The following is a 20,705-nucleotide window of genomic DNA, read 5'->3' as shown; positions in this document are numbered from 1 at the left end:
ACAAATTATTATATAGGTTAAAATTGTAACCTATAGTGCTTTCGAATACTTGAAAAGATGAGCAGATGTTCATGTTGGTCACACATGGTCGTCCCTTACAATATTCTTTAAACAAAATCACGCACTTATGTAATTGAGAGTGATAACGTTTCGTCGTCCCTTACAATTTTCTTTAATCAAAATCACGCACTTATATATATATATATATATATATATAATGAATTGAGAGTAAAATTAGATAACGTTTCGTTCATTTGGGTCTACCGCCGAAAGCTTTTATTTCGATCTATTTGCTTCATATACTTATATATAAGTCATCAATTATAGCTCACTTTTAATTAAATGTAGAGACATTTTCTTCTATTTCTATTTTAAACTTTTACAACTATCTCATGACGACACGTTCTAGTATGGGTCTTGTAAGTAGTGAACACAAACTATATGGGATTAAAAAGGGATCTGAAAATGCTCTAATTTGCTTGCGTGTACAAATTATACTTGAGAAAAGCTAAGAAAGCCAATCTATAAAATCCTTATTATCTCTATAGCCTGTGGATACTCCCTTAAGTTCCGTCACTTAGCCAGCCAGAACGATTTATTTATTTATTTATTTAAAATGGTTTATTTCATTAAAAAACATTCGCGGCCTGAGAGCCGAATCAGTTTTTTTTTACAAAGTATACATCAGTGACAAAGTAAAATTACACGTAAAAAAATTATGCATGGTAGCATAATGGTAGTAAAATTGCAATTCTTTTGTACATAATTGTGCTTCAACGACCTTGGCAAATTGCTTGGTACACTCTAAAAACTGAAATGTTAAATCACCATTTAAAAGAGCCAAAGAGTGACCACTCTTTCAAAATGGTAGATTAACACTTTGAACATGCTGGATCCAACACTATAAAGGTTGAATCTAGCAGGTTAAAAGAAACAATCTGACATTTTAAAAGAGTGGTCACTCCTCGGCCCTTTTAAATTTACATTTAACATTTCAGTTTTTAGAGTGTACATACAAAAAATTTGAATTGTATTACCATATTTGCAATGAAATTATATATTGAACTTATACAATATATGAATAGTGATACATTTTTTATATTCAAAAGAATTAAATGTTTTGGTTGGAAAATGCATAGCCAGATGGGTATGGTATGGTTATGGTGTTTTCTTTAATAACAGAAACAGAGACAACAACAGAAACCAAATCCAGGAATTATAAAATCAAATAGATGCTACAATGATTTAAACAAATTATACATTGTAGGTAAAATGCAGAACATTTTGTATTTGGGCCAATTTACTAAAAGGTACATGTAGAATATGATATTGCATAAAAATAACATAAGTTTCGCATAAAAAACATGGGTAAAAGTTTGCCATTGTAATATTCGATATAATGTGCATCATCTTGGGAATTGTTATAAAGTCAAACAGGATTAATATTTGTACAATTAAAAATGATTTAGTTTAAAAAAAAGTAAAATTCTATAGTAACATTATTCAAAAATGCATTCACATGTCACCCTTTTATTTAAGAAGTTATACCAGAGAAAGAGAGAGAGAGAGAGAGAGGGGTGGGAGAGAGAAAGGGAGAGAAAGAGAGATAGAGGGAGAGAGAGAGAGGGAGAGAGAGAGAGAGAGGGGGGGGGGCAAAGAGTGAGGGTAACAAGACAGTGAGCTAGCCAGAAAGCCATGAAGAGGGTCTCCCCGCCCCGCAGCACAGCACTGACAGAGAGGAGACAATTAGGTATTGAGAGAGTGATCGATGGATGTGTTAGTACGTAAACTGGTGGAAACTTAGATGCAAATATCCTCGAAAATATGCGTTACAATGGAAAATTCGAGGAAAATTTTTCAATATTTAGTAATATCATAGTACTGAGATGCCAGGAACTAAAAATGGCTTGACTTTGAACTTGTAAAAGACATCAAATTAAAACAACAAATTAGGGGGCGAGCTGACCAAAAAACTGGGGGCGAGCTGACCAAGAATCCCAAAATCGGCAAACAAAATCGGGAGGCGACATGACCAATTGAGGGCGACTTTGTAAGGGGGCGGGCTGACATTTAGGCGAGCTGACATGGAACCCCTCTCTCGCCCGCGGCCGGGGACTTTCGCGAACCCGACCGGGCCGAGTCCCCGGCCGCGGGCGAGAGAGGAACTCCTTCGTCTCCTAGCTCCGACTCTGATTCTGGTAGGTTTATTAATATTATCATTATTAAAAAGGTATTCAAGTTACTTAGTTAGGTCTACGCCCATATTATTTATTAAAGACTTGTTTCGCCAAAATGTTCGAGCAACAAAAGCTAGATTAGACATTTTAAGTGCACTATTATTTAAATTAAAATTTATTATTAAAATAAATTAGATTAGGCCCCCCTATGATTTATGAAGCTTCTCATACCTATACAAAAATCTCTGCGGAGTCTAGACTACTTGTTGATATTAGTTTTTGAATCTCTATTTTATAATTATACTTAACAGAGTCTGATGAGTTCGAGGAGGCAGGTCCATGACCAGCAGAGCCATGTGAAAGCGGCGATGAAAGCGGCGATGAAAGCGATTGGGTCGATGAGGCAGATGCATGCAGAGGAGCCTATGGATTTGTCAAGTGACAATGAAAGCGTCATACTGGGACCGGGTCCTGTCATTGATGACGAGGAGGAGGCGGCAGCAGCTACAAATCTGGCCCAACAAATAGATCTTGATCTGGAACCGCTGAAGGACCGCGTGAATAAATGCAACTGCCGTATCTTCAATCGAAGACGCTGTATCAAACAATTCTCTGTAGCCGAACAAGAGTCCATAAGGTATAATTGGATCTGTCACTATTTACTTGTATTTCTTTATAATAATGTCTAAGGACTGGATGTTTATGTACAAGCTGCAGTTTAATGCAAAATATACTTACATTTATTCTAAGCTAATTATATTTTCTCCTATTTTGCAGCATTAATCAGTAGACCCTAACGTATGCTTTAAAAAAAATACTTCACCACTAAACTGTACCAAGCATAATAAATATTATAATTGAGATCCTTAGGAAAACGTTGCAAAGCTCTGTCCAAATTTCAAGTGTTTTAATGAAATGAAATTTGCTACAATACATTTACTCTTTTCTTCTTCCAAGTCAACCAACTTTTACTTTATTGTGAGCTGGTGTTTTCCATTTGAGAATGATCTACTATTGTAGTGTAACAAAAAATATTTACTTTGTAAAGAAAAATAGTAGATGCGAAAATTTGACTAATCAGGAGATTTTTGTTTCGTTTTGCTTTTTCCCTCATGTCTGCAGGTCAATGTTCCTAAAGAACAGAAGACAGAGGCACTCAGGAGGCAGGAGGAGCATCTTCTACAGGACAGCCTGTCAAGCCTTACAGGCAGTCGCGATAGAGCTCTCCATCAAGAAGCTAGGGAAGAAGACTGCGAACTCCAAGCCTGTAGTTTTTCATTACAGATTCGACTTTGCACAGCAAGTGCATTATCCAGTTGACCCCCAACAACCTGGCCCTTCGTATTTCCGTACACAAAGAAAGTGCCACATCTTTGGCATGTCTTATCCTATGTACATACTATTGATCTCTTCGGCTGTGAATTTTGTATGAAACAAGATAACTCAAGAGATTCGAAACTGTTCATCATTAATTCTTGGGCACTAATGCATAATAGTTTATGATTAGTGTAGTCACTAGTCAGATTGCATTTGTTATGGGATTCGTTATTGTTTTTTCTTTACTTTGATAATGAAAGAATATATTTTATATCTGATACTGATTGACTGAAATTAATATTTTTGCATTATTAATCTCTATCTCAAGAAGACAACAGCTCTGTCAAATGGTCTCAACTGTTACTTTATTGTACATTCCTAAATGAACCAGGATATTTTTACAATACATGTATTATAGGTTATCTGTTGTCGAGTGACTTACACGATATCTTTTTTTTTCTCAAATAGTCTTGATTAAGACTAATGCTTTATATCATAGCCTTTATTAAATATGACAAAATATCAATCATTTTGAACTCGCTTTATTTGTTCCAGTAATTATCATTTGAAAAATAGATTCTGACGGGTTTCAAGTTCAACGCAATTCGTTATTTCACTTTATTGCAATCTTATTTTTAATATATTTTTTAAAAATCATTTTTATTACATCTGGTTTTGTAATAGGCCTATTATTAAGCATAAATTTTAAGAAAATGCACTATTACATTTTATTATTGCAACATTGATGTAACCTGCTACTATTTTGTGTACAAGATAGTGATGAAACATAATAAACCGTGGAATCGTTTTCCCATCAACTTTGCCTAGTATAACAAAAACTTTGAAATTCTTTTGTTTTCTATTGTTTTTAAAAATTATCATAACTTTATTAATATTTTTCCAAATCTAATGGTTTTAACAGAAATGTAAGTTGGGTATGTGTCTAGTATGCCTGTAAAATAACAAGACTTTAGCTTGTTTGGTTGATGCCGTTGCTATGAAGTGAATGTATGCATGTTTTTTGTGTGAAAATTGAACCAAATTCTTAACTTTAAACCTCAATATCTCATAATCAACTTCCGGTGATTGAAATCACAAAAATCACAATAACTTTGTCAAATTTCAATCAATTTTTTTAAATGAGGTATCATCTTAAAGGTCATACTTTACTCTTTCCAATGATACCAAGAACTCAATTTTTATTTTTACCATGAAGTGTTGGGTTTTGCCATAGCAGGTCACATATAGGCTTTGAACTAAACCTGTCAGGTATCTGAAAGCAAGATGGTTAAGGAATATAATTAAGAAAAATAATATGGGATCTAATTAAATTGGATTTGGGTGCTGTACTAATCGCACAGGATTTAATATATTTCATTCATACTTTTTAAATGTTAACCTACAAAAAGCAGAGTAAAGGGTTGTTTATTTCTTAATCTTCTTTTCTTTCTTGTATATCACTAGGTTGCATGCACATATAGTTGTTCATTCATTTATTTCATATTTATCTTGTGATCGTTCACCTTGTATAATATACCAGTAGCTAGGCAAGACAGTTTGCAAAACATGTCTTTATTCCCCCAACATCCATGCAGAGCCAGCTCAAACTATAGACACACCCCCTGTCTCTAGATCTTTCACACTACTCCTTTGCACCCAAGTGTGTCTTCCCTCTTTCTCTATCTGTCTGTCTGTATGTCTCTCTCTCTCTCTCTTTCTTTAGATATAAAAAGAGTGTGCCAGCCCACACATCCAGAGCCAGCTTCATGCTAGATCACTCTCCCTGTCTCTAAGTTGTCCTTCTATCACCTTTCACACTTCTTATTTCTATCCAAGTGTCTTCCCCTTTCTCTCTATGTCCGCATGTCTGCCCATCTCTCTCTCTCTCTCTCTCTCTCTCTCTCTCTCTCTCTTTAGATATAAAAGAGTGTGCCCCAACGTCCAGGGCAAGCTTCAAACTAGACACTCCCCGTCTCTTTCCCTCCCGTTTCTCCTTCTAACCCAGAGTGTCTTCCCTCTATCTCTCTCAGTATCTCATCCTTGTTATTTATCTGTCTCTCTCTCTTTAATTCCTTCTCTCCCTCCCTCTCTGACCTCTCTCTCTCTACTTTATCTCTCATCCCCCTTTTCCTCTCCCTCTCTTCCAACCCTTCCCCTCTCCAATTCTCACCTATTAATCTTTCAATATCTTGCTTTTTAAATCCTATTTGAGCATTGACCTGAAAGAAATTATAAAATAATATCAACATTGAAATAAATGCAATAATTCTCATAAATTTTATTGAAGTAAATGCCGAGACTAAATATGCACACATAATTCACACTTTGTAAAAAATAAATTCATTTAACCAACATACATCATAAATTCCATATCTCATGATTATTCTGTATATAATATTCCATTTTACATGAAAGAATCAAATATACATCTAGCCGTCATATTTTATCTCTATCAATGATATGTCACAATACGTGTATCCTTCACATAGTCAACATAAATCAAACTATACAAAACACCTTTCAGAGATCGGCATACATATAATTTTTCCCCACTAATTTTCATTCTACAAATAAATTCTATCAAAGCAACAGGAATGCACGTCCTATCCAAATATACACAATTTCGCACATGTTGAACCCTCAAAATGCCAAATACACGCTTTTTTCAACAAATACAATACTCAAAATCATATCATTTTAATCTACTGATTCTAATATTCAGCATTCTTCCATTGAAAATGTTTGTATTTTGCAAATGATATGACTGACGGAATAAAAAAAAGAAGATTTTACTACAATGTAGTAACATAAATATACTTAAACTAGCAGGACCCGCGGAAATCCGCGGGATTCTAGAGGGGGGCGGGGGTGTAAATAGATATATAGAGACTGTCTAAATTAAAACCACCAAGAACTTTGCTTGCCATTCAGGCCATTAAAAAAATATACATGTTGAGCGTCCCCGCCCGATTCCTTTTTGGGGGCCGCCTCCTATTTTTTTTTTTTTGAAATTTTTTTGATTTTTTTGATTTTTTGATTTTTTTTTGAAAGAAAAAAAAAAGCGTCCCCGCCTGCTTCCTTTTTGGGGACCGCCTCCTATTTATTTTTTAAATTTTTTAAATTTTTTTAAAAAAAATTTAAATTTTTTTTGTAATTGTTTATTTTTTTATTTTTTTATTTTTTTTTTTGAAAGAAAAAAAAAACAGCGTCCCCGCCTGCTTCCTTTTTGGGGGCCGCCCCCTATTTTTATTTATTTATTTATTTATTTATTTTTTTTTTTTGAAAGAAAAAAAACATGAATAGCACTGCTAAATTGTATTTCTGTTTTTAAAAAGAAAAAAAAAAAATTGTCGGCCGCCATCTTGAAAAATAGCCAGAGTGTCAGGGAAAATGTACGGAGCGGCCATTTTGAAAAAAAAAAAAAAGGGCCTCCTCCTTCCCATTTTTTCGAAAAAACGATCCAACTGTACCTGTAGTTATTCTTTAAGCCACTGGAACTGCGTAGAGTTCCGTAGTGTGGCGTACCGACTACGCAGAAATTAGGCTGCATATTAATGGGAAAATAGTCCCTGCGTAGGTTATGCGTAGGCTGGCGTACAGGTTTGCTTATGGTTGCTTACTGTGTAGAAAGCTTTTACTGCTTTGACGATCTGGCGTAGGGTAGCGTACTGTTGCGTAAAAAGGCGTACTTTCTGCGTCAAGTTTCTACGCCGAAAGTACGCGAAAAAAATTAAACATGTTGAATTGTTGTACCTTGGCGTACCTCTTTCCGTCCCTCAGCATATAGTAACGTAGGCCAGCGTAGTTGGTACGCAACACTACGCAACTCTACGTATTGACCCCACGCCAATTAGTGACCCGCAAGTGTCACACATAAAGTATTAAAAATATGCTTATCTGACCCTAAACGCCTAAACCCCCCAAGCTTTCGGGGGTTTATGGCCCCTTAAAACCCGTGGACCCCACGCCTATATTGTATATACACTCAACTCGCCGCGATCTGATCTCTCCCCCCCCCCCCCCCAACTTTGAAGAACGTAACCCCCGAGCTTTTGGGGGTTTATGGCCCCTTGAAACCCGTGGACCCCAAGCCTATATTATATATACACTCAACTCAGGACCCGCGGAAATCCGCGGGATTCTGGAGGGGGGGGGGCGCAGGCAAAAAATTAAGTTTTTTCATTTCGGGGGCTCCATTTCAAATTTTGGGGAAATTTTCGGGGGCTACTTTTTCAACTTTCGGGGGCTCTTTTTTCTGGGGCTACTTTTTCATTAATTCATAAAAGGATAGGCCTACACTTTGTTGAGATTTGTTTAGTAGGCGAAGGTTTCAGGCTCAATACTTCATAGGTCTAATTGCCTATTTAAAAAACAAACATTTTTCTAGTTCAATAACTAAGTTTTCATGCATTGCTTTGATGCAAGAACTGTAACATAATTAATAGATCTAGATTGTGATTATTTCTGACCATGAATTTCGATAATCATTTTTCAAAGTAAAATTTTCACAAGAAAATCAGACAGTCGTTTAAAAACGTAGACATTAGTAATACTTTTACTAATTCTAAGCTCAGGTTTCGTAAATCTATTCACGAAACTATATTGAAATCGTGATGCAAACCAACAGATAACAATTTCAAAGTGTCAAATCTCTTCGACTCGAGCTCAGCTCAGCTGATCGAACTCGCACACACTCCAGCGTAACTCCATGATCAGCTCGAACACCGACGCCGCAGGCCTCGGAAGCCTGCGGTGCGCGGTGCCGGTGTTACACTGCACTGTGTGTAGTACTGTATGGGTGAGGACTGAAGGCAGCTTGCGACTGAATTGTCAGTCCAATGGTATTCTTGTGAAAACTTTCCTTTAGAAAATGATAATCAAAATTTAGTAGCATGGCCGTAATAATCACAAAATAAGCTTTCATTTCATACCTCCATTCACGACACCTATATAAAAATCGCGGCAATAATGATGGAAATAGGTCCCTAAGTTTGGACGTGGACGGGAAGCTTCGTGTGTATCTCTGTGGCTCGTGCAGCTACTATACAATGGATATCCTATAGAAAGATGCTTTACTCGGGTAAGCCCGACCCTGTACGTCGTGCATTTAATACGCAACTTAATGTGAGTGGACAGTCATCGGTCGTGTGTCTACGGATGTCATGTTGAATATCCATGAGGTATCTCTGTCGTCACGCATATCCTGCATTATGCATGTCGCGTCTGTTTTCGCCCTGGACGTCGACACGGAGGAGGACCTCGGGCGGAGTATAGCCAATTCGCTAGAGTAGACTCTCCCGCGGACGACGGCACCGGGCACCGGTACCCCGAGGGGAGGGTTCAGGAGGAGATAGCCGCACCAACTTGGGTCGGCGATCTCATTAAAAAACAATAGAATACAAAGGCCGGCGGAGACGTCGCGCCCCCCGCGGAGCCTTAGCGTATTATTATTATAGATGTCTATATACTTCAACAAAGTTCTCATTACCGGTAGTTCATTCTTTCTTCACTCCACTTCAGCAATGTAAAGAAATAAAAACATCTTTATAAGCCTTATTTCTGCGACAAAGAAATGCTGCCTATCAAAGACAGCTTGTTAAATAGTTAATTTATAATCATACCTTCACATGAAATATCTATACACATGAATTATTTCAAGTACAATTTGTTTTATACATTCTCTAATGTAAAAAACACTTTGTATCTTGAAAATCCAAAGCCTTTGGAACACTTTGGAAGCACGTATCCAGGAAAAAAATGGAAAATTAATATAATCAAACTTTTAAATACAAAATTTCTCATATAATTTGTTTGTTCATGAACTAATTGGATGTTATGAAGAAAATAGAAATATTATCAAAACTTGCATTAATAATAAGCCTTACTAATGTACCTGATGATTCAATATAAAAACCTCAATATCATGAACCTAATATAAATGGATCATTTAGGTGAAGGCATTATGTTTTGCCCTTTGTACATGTACCTATAGTGAAAATTGCATAAAAAGCAGTTATTTCTATAGCTTCTGTATAGCCTGAGGCCTTATCAGAACATACATGTAGGGGCAATGGAACATATAAAACAATCATTTAGTTTAATATTCATAATACCACCACAAGAATGATGTTCAACCTCAGCATACTGCTTTTCAGTTTCATGTATTGTAATTTATTTATTTTTTCTCAAGAATTCATGAACAAGCTAAATATCAAAGGGGGAATGTTACTTTAATACAGCTATGAAGAAAATGTATTAATCACTACCACTTAAATATCGCATAAGTAGATATTTATACTTTTTCCCCTTTTAATTGACTGATATACTACCAAGTACAATTCACTGAATAGCACATAGACGTCAGGACAACTATGTCATTGTGTTGACTATACTAGGAAGACATTTCTAAATTTCAGTTCTTTGCATTAATTCATTTTCATCAAGAAGAATAAGTGATACTACCTTCCAATAATGATTTAAAAGAAAGAGTAACACGGTGTCTATAAAGTGACTTTAAGAAGTCATCAATATCAAGGGCAAGACTGCACATGAAAGGCTCATAATTATTCCATATGTGCCAATCTATTTCTGACACCAATAGTGAATTACATGCACACGGTTGGTTGGTTATGAACCTTCTAGCCATTTTCTATTGTAATAGTATACTGCATAAATAGTGTGATATAAATATATGCATGGTTTCAACTACAGTTCCAAATATACTGAAGTAAGAGTAAAATCCAATGAAATTGCCTAAACTACATGAATCATGTAAAAAAAAAAAATCATATTGAAATTGAAGTACACTCTCCCTTCATAAGAATTTGAGATGAATTGGCTTCAAAATAATAGAAGTAATAGTTTAAGACCATGTTATTCTCTGTATCTAGAAGAATTGGAAAACCAGAGATGATGCAGAAGCACTACAGTTTATTCACTGTGTATTGTGGAATGTATAATGTTATTTGAACATCTCAACATAACATAGAGAGCCCAAGGCATTCTCCTTTCCCCAAGACAGTAGACTGTAATGAAAGTCTTTATCCACTGCATACATTATAGTTTAGAACTAAAAAAAAATACATCGGTCTTCAAGGAAAGATATATATCTTTTCAAAGGCAATTTTACTATAAAAACAAGAGTTTCACAACAGGAAAATGTCCCTGTTTTGTAAGCAATAGCTTTTCTAATAGCAAGACACTTTGCATATTGCAACAACAACAAAAATCATTTAGTTGTGATTCAATCACTTTGCAGCATGAAGCTTTCATTGACAAATTTACACACATTCCATGTGCACACAATTGTTTGGTTTTCCATTATTGACGGTGTTCATGATGGAAGAAATATATGTTACAAAGATCTATTGCAGCTTTGATCACTGAATAGTGAATGTCTTCATTTATGGAATATGGAGTGCTGTTTGTATTTATGAAAAAACAAAAAATGATTATAGAATATAAAAGAAGTTACTCTTGATATGACTTCATTTATATATATTTTCCAGTAAGAACAATAAATGAAGTAGAAAATGCATCTTTAAAAGGAGATATTGAGAAGTAGAAAAATTCATAAAAGAAGCTACTCTTTGATGTGACTTCATTTATATATTTTCCAGTAAGAACAATAAATGAAGTAGAAAATGCATCTTTAAAAGGAGATATTGACAAGTAGAAAATCATTGTATCAAAAACAGCCTTTAGGAGTGAACAGAATTGCATATATCATAGTGATAATGAGATTTACCATGCAAAAGAGGGCACTTTAGATCCACTAGATTAACAAGATATACATGTAGTTGTACCTTCATTATTATGATATAAAAACCGTAATTTGATTAATTCAATTTAAGAAATAATAACATAGTACAATGCCTATGATATTATCATCTAACTCAGATAAAACTAATAGATCGAGCAGGGTGAGAGTCTCTATAATAGGTTGTTGGGTGTATCATACATCTTTTCACATAGAGTCACACAATCTATTCACACAATCATCATTCATTTGGAATATGGTCAAACACACAACCCATTTTCACGTCCATGTAAGTTTTTTTAATGTCGCTATCAACTGTGAAAAACTACTGGTAAGATAAATACATTTGGTCTTTATCAAATAAAATGGTCCAGTTTTATCGCTATCAAGTATATCTATGAATTTTAAGTACAATCACGCTACAAACAGTGAATTTCTTTCTACTCCTCATGATCCCTGGTTTGATCATGTAGTCGTTAGTAGATGAAGAAATTATCAGCAGCACTTCATTATAACATGAAAGAAGTAGGAAAGTCAAAAGAAACGAAAAGAAAAGTATAGCAAATATACAAAAAAAATCGAACAAAAGTTATCATCTTGAAAGTCAGTCTGCTTTGATCTCGGTATCATTTGGTCCATAGAACGGAGAAAGACTAATGGTATATTTCTACTCCAACAAAAGAATGCTTACCATGGCATAATGTCTATTTGGTTATTAATGATATACATGTCTTGTATAAAATACCAAGTATTTTCTGAATATACTTACTGCTTGCATACATGAACATGAATCAAACCTTTAAGTAGGCTGCATCATGGAATGCATATCGGCATGGCAATGGAAAACTACATTCATACTCTTCTTCCTCTCTGTATGATTATTACTAAACCAGTATACAACTAGTAAACTATTCAAACATCACATGATTTGAAAAAAGAAAAGAAAATTGGATCAGTGAAAAAAATGGAAGAACATAGCTTTCAGGACAAGCCTAGAAATGCTCAGGCAAAACAGATGGCGGGGAAACTGTTCTTTGGGAGGGAAAATTGTAATATCCTTTGTACAATCATGATGTTTATTTAAACACGTTTATGGAATTAACTGGAAGTACTTGCACAATATAAAATTGGATTTCCATTTATAGCTTATAGCAATTAGAAGAGCAACATATGCTTATCATGCATCATGATCTTTATAATGGGTCATAAATCATGTTAACAAATATATATCAGCACCCCAAATTTCATATGCCTTACTATGAGAATTTCAATATGTGACATTCTCTCATATACATAGTGTATAGCGATATGTACAGGATAGCGTGTGTATAGTACAATGAAGAAAGGATTCCTCACATATCTTTTAAAGCTGGAAAAATAAGATTGAATAGACATATCATTTGAAGTACAGGTGCCATATACATTTTAATACCTCTCGTAATTTGAATTACATGATACGATTTCTACACGCAAGAATTGGAAAGAACAGGTTTACAAATATATAACATAATCCATTAAAGTAGAGCTTTGAACAAGGTCTGAATCACATGATCGACACGTGAAGGCACCAATGGCAATAAAGTCCACCTCTTTCAAAGACTAGTACCACCCTGTTCCTTGATACTTGATTCCTTCCTCTTATTTGGTCTTATTGGAACAGGTGGTGCACCTTGAGCATCACCATTCTTACTCGGTGAAGCGACTTGCCCCGGTGTGGTGGGTCCAGGGCTAAGAGGCAATGACATGGATGGTGAGGTGGCTAGCGGTGTTTTAGGTCTCTTTTCAGGGCGGTTCGGGAGAATCGGGGTGCTGCCGGACTTAGCTCCAGGAGTTGATGTGTCATTGGTATATAATCCGTTACTAGGTTTAGGGTGTGGTACAGGAGAGGTCAGATTAGATGGCCTTCTGTTTCTGGGGATGGTGGGAGGGGGAGCTCCTCTGGGGAAACTTCTAGGTTCAGGGGTGGTGGGAGAGGGAGTTCCTCTGGGGAAACTTCTAGGTTCAGGGGTAGTGGGAGGGGGAGATCCTCCGGGGAAATGTCTAGATTCAGGAGTGGTAGTGGTGGTGGTGGTGGGGTCAGGATGCATGTTGGGGGTGGTGGTAGAGGCGGGGCCGGAGTGAACAGGATCTCGGGTGACTGTATTTGACGGCGACGTTTGGATCGCAGAGGGAGAGTTGAGGTGGAGATTGGCGTTACCGGTTCCCGAAGGTCCATGTGGGATGCTGTCCTTTGCCGGGATCGCCTGCTCAGAAGAAGAAAAGAAAATATATTAATAGTGACTATGATCATGACAGTAACTTTGTCTTTGTATTGTAATAAATATTCCTTTTTCCATGCTTTACAAAAAAGAGAATTATTTTTAATCACTTTCATTCATTCACTAACCATCTTTAATATCGTCTAATAACAGCAAAAATGTTCACAGTGGAAAATATATTTGATATTCAACATGTTCATGTATAAGTCTTGAACTGTGATAAAAAGAAAAAAGAGGATGCACAAACCTTGTACCAGCTATTCACCAAATATATTCTTCAGGTATCAAAGTGGTACCAGATTTAAATTGACTTCGACAATATCTTGCGAATCTTGTACATGACTTTTCTACACAATTTTGTGATGAAGCAATCAACCTCTATAATATATCTATCTGCATGTATCTACCTATTTATTTATCAATCTAACTCCTAACTTCTTTCTGTTTCTGTCTACCAATGTAGTGAGAAACTGATGCAATGTGGATCTTTTATTTCAAGTCATTATTAGTTGAAACTTGGGGCTTCCTGATAGCATTATTCCACTATTTGGGGGAAATACTCATGCACATCATGAGTTTGGGTTGTTATGCATGCAATGTATTTCTGTCATTAGTGTAATGTTTCCCCTCTTATCTTGGTATGTATCTGCATTTCTGACAATATAGTTCATCATACTTGTATGATATATATATATATCCTGCATGAAGAATATATTGATTATTGATTGGTTGAGAGCTCTTCATGTGACCAGAAGTATTTCAACCATTTTAAAGTTGCTCTAAAAAAGTACTATTCGGGAGTACCATTTGGGAGTTGAAAACATTTTTTTTTTTTTAATTAAATTTCTTTTTTGACAGAATTCTTTGTAATTAGACTTTAATACATATTATAAAAAATTAATTTTAATAACATTCTTTTTTTTTTGGAATAAATTTTTGATGCAGGATATAAAAAATATACCATGCCTTCTTTTCAAGGTACTGGTTAAGACAGTGTATATTTGTATAATATATATGCTTCTTTCATCCGAATGGTTAATGTCATAACTGTATCTTTCAATACTTAAACCATGCAAGTTTTCTTCTCTACTTTAACAGCTGACTTCCTGATCTATTAAAAATTTATCTACATATATATATAACAATAATATTACATATATTTTTTTTTTTAAGAGCTATGAAAATACATATTTTACTGGAAATTTGTGTCTGTGCTTCTGGTAGTGGTGTTGGCAGCGATGGAGGTCGATAAATATCAGCGACTTTCTGCGAGAAGGCCGTCAGTGTGACACATATATTAACAGCCCTTTTTTCCCTTTCTTTTTTAAATCTTGAAATGTTTTATTTCATTTGTCAGAACACCAACATGAAATTATACAAAATATGTGTTACATTTGTTTTGTAGAAAATAAACAATAATGCTGCTGTACACATTCATAACTTTAACTTTAAAGAGACAGTGTAATTCATCTTAACAGAACACATTATATACTCTGACATTAATCGTTTAATGACGGAACATAAGACATCACAAGACACAACATGAAAATGAAAACCTGTATTTCTTTGATATCTTTGAACAGCCCTTTTGCCGGCAGCAGACAATTTTTTTAATACTTTTTAATGGAAAAAATAAAAGCAGATAGTGAAATTATTCACTATCTGTGGTATCTGGTTCTGCTGATTTACATACATACTCCTGTCTGTGATTGTGCTCTCCATTTTAATCAGTGCAAATATTCTGATATGGAAAAGCTGTTCTTTTGATAGAGAAAATCTCAAATTATCACAATTGAAGACTAAATTGTCTAAACTTTTTCTGGGCCCTGTTGCATAAAACTTTAAATACAATTGATGTTAACTTTGCCATCAATGGTAACTACCATGGAAACCTTGATTTTGATTGGCTGTTGAGCCCTGTTACCATGGTAGTTACCATGGTGATTGCCAATGATGGCAAAGTTACCATCAATGGTAAGTTTTATGCAATGGGGCCCTGGTATGAAACTGTCTGCATCTTGTGCATCAGTGGATTCTAAAATGCAGCACTCCAGGCACCTTCAAGCAGAGAAATGTCATGCTTGAAAAATTGAATAATTTTTTTAGTAAAGAAACACATTTCCAACTCCACATGCATTAAAACCAAGATAGAAACCCATGCTGTAATTGAGTAATTTACCACTATTTCCATTGTTAATTCTGTAATTTTAAATACAAAATCAATGTTTTTACTAAGGGCTGTATGTTCATATAACAGTGATCATCAATGGACATTTTTTGTTTAATGATTGACAATATATAATACATATTGTGCACATTTGTAGACTAATAAAAGGTGAATGAAAAGGATATCAACCAAACTGACTATCATCTTAAAATTATGACGCTTCTATAATACCATTCTGTTAGAAGATGAAAATGCTATCAGTTGAGGAGAATAATAAAATAATAAGGAAAGGAGTAATAATGCATCGATTATTGACTTTCTAAAATACGTTGTTAGCCATGCAGATGCTGCACCATCGCACAACACTTCTACAATCTGATGCTCATGCCTGCGTACCATAAAATATGACCATTCTGCTTTAAAGCATTGATGAATTCTGCCATTACCATCTAAGAAAACGTTTCAGCTGCATTAAAAAATCAATAAAAATGCATTGAGATGAGGTTTTAAACAAAAATAAAAAAATAAATAAAAAATGATGGAATGCTGACAGGAGCAGGTAAATGAAAGTCTACTTGACTAAATGACCACTAATCAATTGTCTTGTTACGCTATTTGTTAGAAATAGAGTAGTGTATTCCACAATATATTATGCAATAAATTGCATGGGAAGGGATCACTTGTTCTCTCAAAGGCTAAATTTCTGCCTTATTTTTTATGGCTATGCAACTTCAAGCTGGGAGGATATGAAGTGAACAAAATATAAATTTGATTCCTTTCTCTCAACCCAATAAACCGTTCCTCTTCTGCAATTATTTACCTGACAAAATCAGAACCAAAGTCAGACATTAACAATTTAACTGATCCTAGTTCAGGAGAAGAATATGAGAATTCATTCCATCTCAAGTTTGAATCTCTCCCAGCAGCCCAGGAATAAGCTATGATAAACACATTGCAGAAAACATCATGTACAATTGCTGCTAATATCAATAAATGATGAAAACATGTCAGTCTAAATATGATGTATGCAGCTCCTATGGATGATGTACAGATAGTGCACAGAGTGCTAGATGAATAGTTCAGTATAAAGATTTATAACTTCAGATATTGAAAGGAACACAATGACTTGTCAAAGAAAGTAATTATAGCACCTGCACTATAATTTTAGGGACATGTAGGAAATAAGTATAGGAATGATAAGCATGAACTAAAAAAAGGGTGTGATTAAAGTGGGAAGCAGGGATGGTTCCAGGATCAGAATTGTGTAACCCACCCCCCCCCCCCCCCCCCCAATCTATCCCTGGGCACCAGCCCCCATCATACTCTAAATCCACTCTATAAATAAAATAACATAATTTGATAGCATAATCATAGCCAACTAATGGTTCCATTTCATTTTCCAAAAGAAACCAGAATAACAAAGAGATTTTATATCTGTTTTGTACATTTCATATTCATAAGATAAGATCTCATATCTCATTTATAATTCCCTTTTGATACCAGCAATGTTGAAATACCACAAGCAATGAAGCGGTGTTCCCGAAATGACTGAAAAGCCATATAAGATGTAGAATGGCTATGGCTAATGTCCAGATAATTTTCTACGAAAAGAGAAAATGAAAGCAGTCTCTGAAAGCTATTGATGTACTAGGTGCCGCATGTATGATATGCAAAATGAATCTCTTCTCTCTACAGCAATGTATTACAAGCATGGCTCCCTCCCATGAGAGTAAAGATATACATGTAAATAGTGCAAAAAGTGAAACATTTCTGTGCATTCAGATGAAAAGATGGATAAGCAAAAATTTTGCATTGATAAAGTTTCATAAAGTGAGAAAGACTGAATAAATTATGACTTGTGAGAAATAAAAGTATGTTCATCATATTTCATGATCAATCAATTTCACTTTTTAATTCTCTATGAAAACTGATTTTTTTTTTTTTTTTTCTTACATATGACATCGTGGCCAAATCAATATTTTAATGAAATTTTCATTCCCCCACAAGGTGCTAAGCAAAGATGGAAGGTGAAATTTTTGATCTTTATTTTCATTTAAAATATTGACATTCATGTATAGTTCCATACCTCAAGAAAGGAGTACCCAATTGTATGTGTTTGTTTATATTTTTGTATTTCTTCATTCCATGGAAATGCAGTAATGGATTAAAATTGAAGCAGTGATTGCATCAAAGCACTTTGATAATGGAATAAGCAAATGCTACTTGAGGTTACTCAAACAGTATATATTTGAAATCATGCCTTCTGTTCAACAGACTCATTCCCAATCCAAAGCAGTAGCTGACTTACCCAGAAAAAGATAATTTTTATCTCGTAAATACTAGAAACAAGATAGTAAGACATTAACGATTGACAGGAAAGGTTTAGCAGAGGACGCGACAAATTATCAAGAGGCTGATCTGGGCCCGGTTGCACAAAACTTGCCATTGATGGTATAACTTTGTTATTAATGGTAACTTACATGGAAATCTTGATTTGATTACCTCTTGAGTGATGTTACCATGGTAGGTAAAAATGATGGCTAAGTTACCACTAATGGTAAGTTTTATGCAGCGGGGTCCCAGATTTTATTTGGGTCTTCAGCTGGGATAGAGAAGCTTGCAGAGATTTGCAGTTTAATAAAATATGCGTTTGTTTTAGATAGAGAAGTTGAGCCCCGATGACGAAAATCAAAGTAACATTTATTTGTTTGTGTCCCAGACAGCTACATGTACCATAGCAAAGTGACCCACTATTTTTTTTTTTTACTAGACATTTGTTAATCAACAGAGCACTGACCTTAAACTCTATCCATAAGTGAGAATTGAACAGAACTAAAGAAACCCTCATAACAAAACCATCAAAAAGCAAATTCCATGATTGTGAGTTTACGTGTGGTGTAGCTTTTCCTCAACTCTGACTGAGGTATTCCTAGTTTATTCATGAGTCCTGCGAGATTTCCTGATATCTATGACACCATGTCGTTATTAAGTAAAAACAAAAGTCAAATGAAATAAGACAAAAATGGGTGATACAATTCAAAGTGAACTACTATACCCATTCTACCATTGTTCATGAAGTGGTCCAGTTAAACTAAGCTAAGTCTATTTTCGAGTGAGGTGTTATGAAATGAGTTGCCAGCAGATAAAACTGGATTACCTCATATTAAGATTTACTTCCGGTAATCTAAAGTGGGAAAGATTATCAGTAAAAAAAAAAAGTAATATTTGATACAAATCATCAATTAATAAAAATAAAAAAATCTCTCAACATAAAAAGATCAAAGAGACTTCTTTAGTGCCCAGTTAAAGAAAAGAACGTAAAGTATTTGTTTCTTCACAATCTAAGTCTACAATAAAATTAATTGAATTTTGCAAAGTTACATGAATATCAAATTCCCTTAAATTTAATGCCCTTGAAATTTCTGTGGAATGTAGAATTACAGTAATTCATTTGGAAGCAATTGAATTTTTCAGACGCCATACATTCAATGATGTCGCTGTTTCCTTATATTCTTTCTTTTTGTTTTATTAAAAAACAGTACCGGTAATAATATTAAACTTAGAGCCGATTTCAGTCTAATTTTAAGCCAAACTGAAAGTCCTTCACCTCAACATTTGAACAGTAGACCTGGTTGGTAAATTGGGGGGGGGGGGGATGTTGCTCCTAACAGAGTAAAAAAGAATTATTATTCAGGTATTCATGTATGTATTTTAAGATGAAAACAGGTTTATGTTCACTAGAACTTTTCTCCTTGCAACATCCCTCATCGAATAAGACTTCAAAACCCACCGCACATGTCTTCTTTTCCCCCTACAATTGAAGTTGTAATAACTGATAAGAAGCAAACTCGAAAGCTCTGTGATAAATACAATGAAATTTAAGCAATTTCTGTGCTTGTGATAAGAAAACTGGTCATAACCATTGAACAAAATAAGAACTGCTTAATCAAAATAAATAAAACTATAGTCAAGTTTGATGAAATCCAGAGGTATACATATAGGTGGGTGTATCATTAAAAAAAAAGGTGTGATAGCATATCTCCCAGACTTACCCCAAAGAATTCCAGGTACTAAGTAGAGATATCCTGAAGGACTAGTCAATTACATGAACAATATATTGTTTACTCTTATCTCATCCATGTGTTACAATGCTAGGTATCACTCTTAGGCACATTAATGGCATTTAATTTGAAAATTACAACAAGCAGAGAAGAATTCAAGGGGTGAAAATGTCATACTGCATAGCAGAATTGATTAGGTTTATTTCAGATTAGAGCAAACAGCATAATATAGAAAATGAACTAGCACACAGCTAACTGCTATTATCTCATAACATTTGTACCCTCTACATGTTCCTATGTACCTATATTTATATATTGGAAGAGGAGGAAAATAAAAGCTAAACACAGCCTAGCAGTATAGCCACAGGAACACTTGTTAGCAGCAGTGACTACGACACTATATTACTACACAATTAAAACGGATCTATGACAACTTTAGGGTTAACTTGAGAAATAGAAAGTTTGCTGTTATATACATGTATGTGTACAGGACTTTTTACACAATGAAAAGTAATGATATGAAGGTATTCTTGGACATGGATTAATATGCTATGATTACAAATTTACATGTATATTAAGCAAGAAAATTAAAGAGGGAAATGTACAATAAAAAGATTTGAGGCATGTTGAAGAGTAATGGAAAGAGAGAGAGTAGAAGGATTGGTGACAGATTGGGAAATGAAAAGGATTACTTAGAATTTTGAACAGAAGATGACAAGAGTCAAGAAAACAAGAAGATGATGAAAAGAAGAAGAGAGGAAGAACAAGACTAACAGACAAAGAGAGAGGGGGTGGTAGGATGAAGGAGAGAGAGGGGGCGGGAGGGAGGGAGGGAGGGTGGGAGGGAGAGAGAGGGAGAAGAGGGGGAGGAGAGAGAGGGGGAGAGAGAGGGGGAGGGAGGGAGAGAGGGAGAAAGGGATGGTGAGAGGAAGGAAGGGAGAGAGAGAGGGAGGGACATAAAATAAA

General features: G+C 35.0%; 2 protein-coding genes across 14 annotated transcripts in view; one reads left to right on the top strand and one right to left on the bottom strand.

The window, feature by feature from the left end:
* Positions 1-2,121: 2,121 nt before the first annotated feature.
* LOC754011 lies at positions 2,122-4,333 on the top strand. Its single transcript, XM_030973014.1, has 3 exons — positions 2,122-2,198; positions 2,489-2,814; positions 3,300-4,333. Exons 2-3 carry the CDS (start codon positions 2,495-2,497, stop codon positions 3,607-3,609), a joined length of 630 nt encoding a protein of 209 aa, XP_030828874.1. The 5' UTR covers positions 2,122-2,198; positions 2,489-2,494; the 3' UTR covers positions 3,610-4,333.
* A 5,543-nt stretch (positions 4,334-9,876) lies between these two features.
* The window catches only part of LOC591109 (dedicator of cytokinesis protein 3), a 90,176-nt gene continuing 79,347 nt past the window's right edge, over positions 9,877-20,705 (bottom strand). For 12 of the 13 annotated variants that reach the window (XM_011680765.2, XM_011680770.2, XM_003726511.3 and 9 more), the window contains one exon: positions 9,877-13,496. In XM_011680765.2, the coding sequence (XP_011679067.1) occupies positions 12,846-13,496 (651 nt within the window). In that variant the 3' untranslated portion in view covers positions 9,877-12,845. Of the gene's footprint in view, positions 13,497-16,074; positions 16,145-20,705 lie in introns of all 13 variants that reach the window. The other variant, XM_011680777.2, reaches the window with a different exon arrangement.

Source organism: Strongylocentrotus purpuratus, unplaced genomic scaffold (genome assembly GCF_000002235.5).
Source record: "Strongylocentrotus purpuratus isolate Spur 01 unplaced genomic scaffold, Spur_5.0 spur5_scaffold_6, whole genome shotgun sequence".
Taxonomy (NCBI): Eukaryota; Metazoa; Echinodermata; class Echinoidea; order Camarodonta; family Strongylocentrotidae; genus Strongylocentrotus; species Strongylocentrotus purpuratus.
This window is presented reverse-complemented; position numbering and strand designations above follow the sequence as displayed.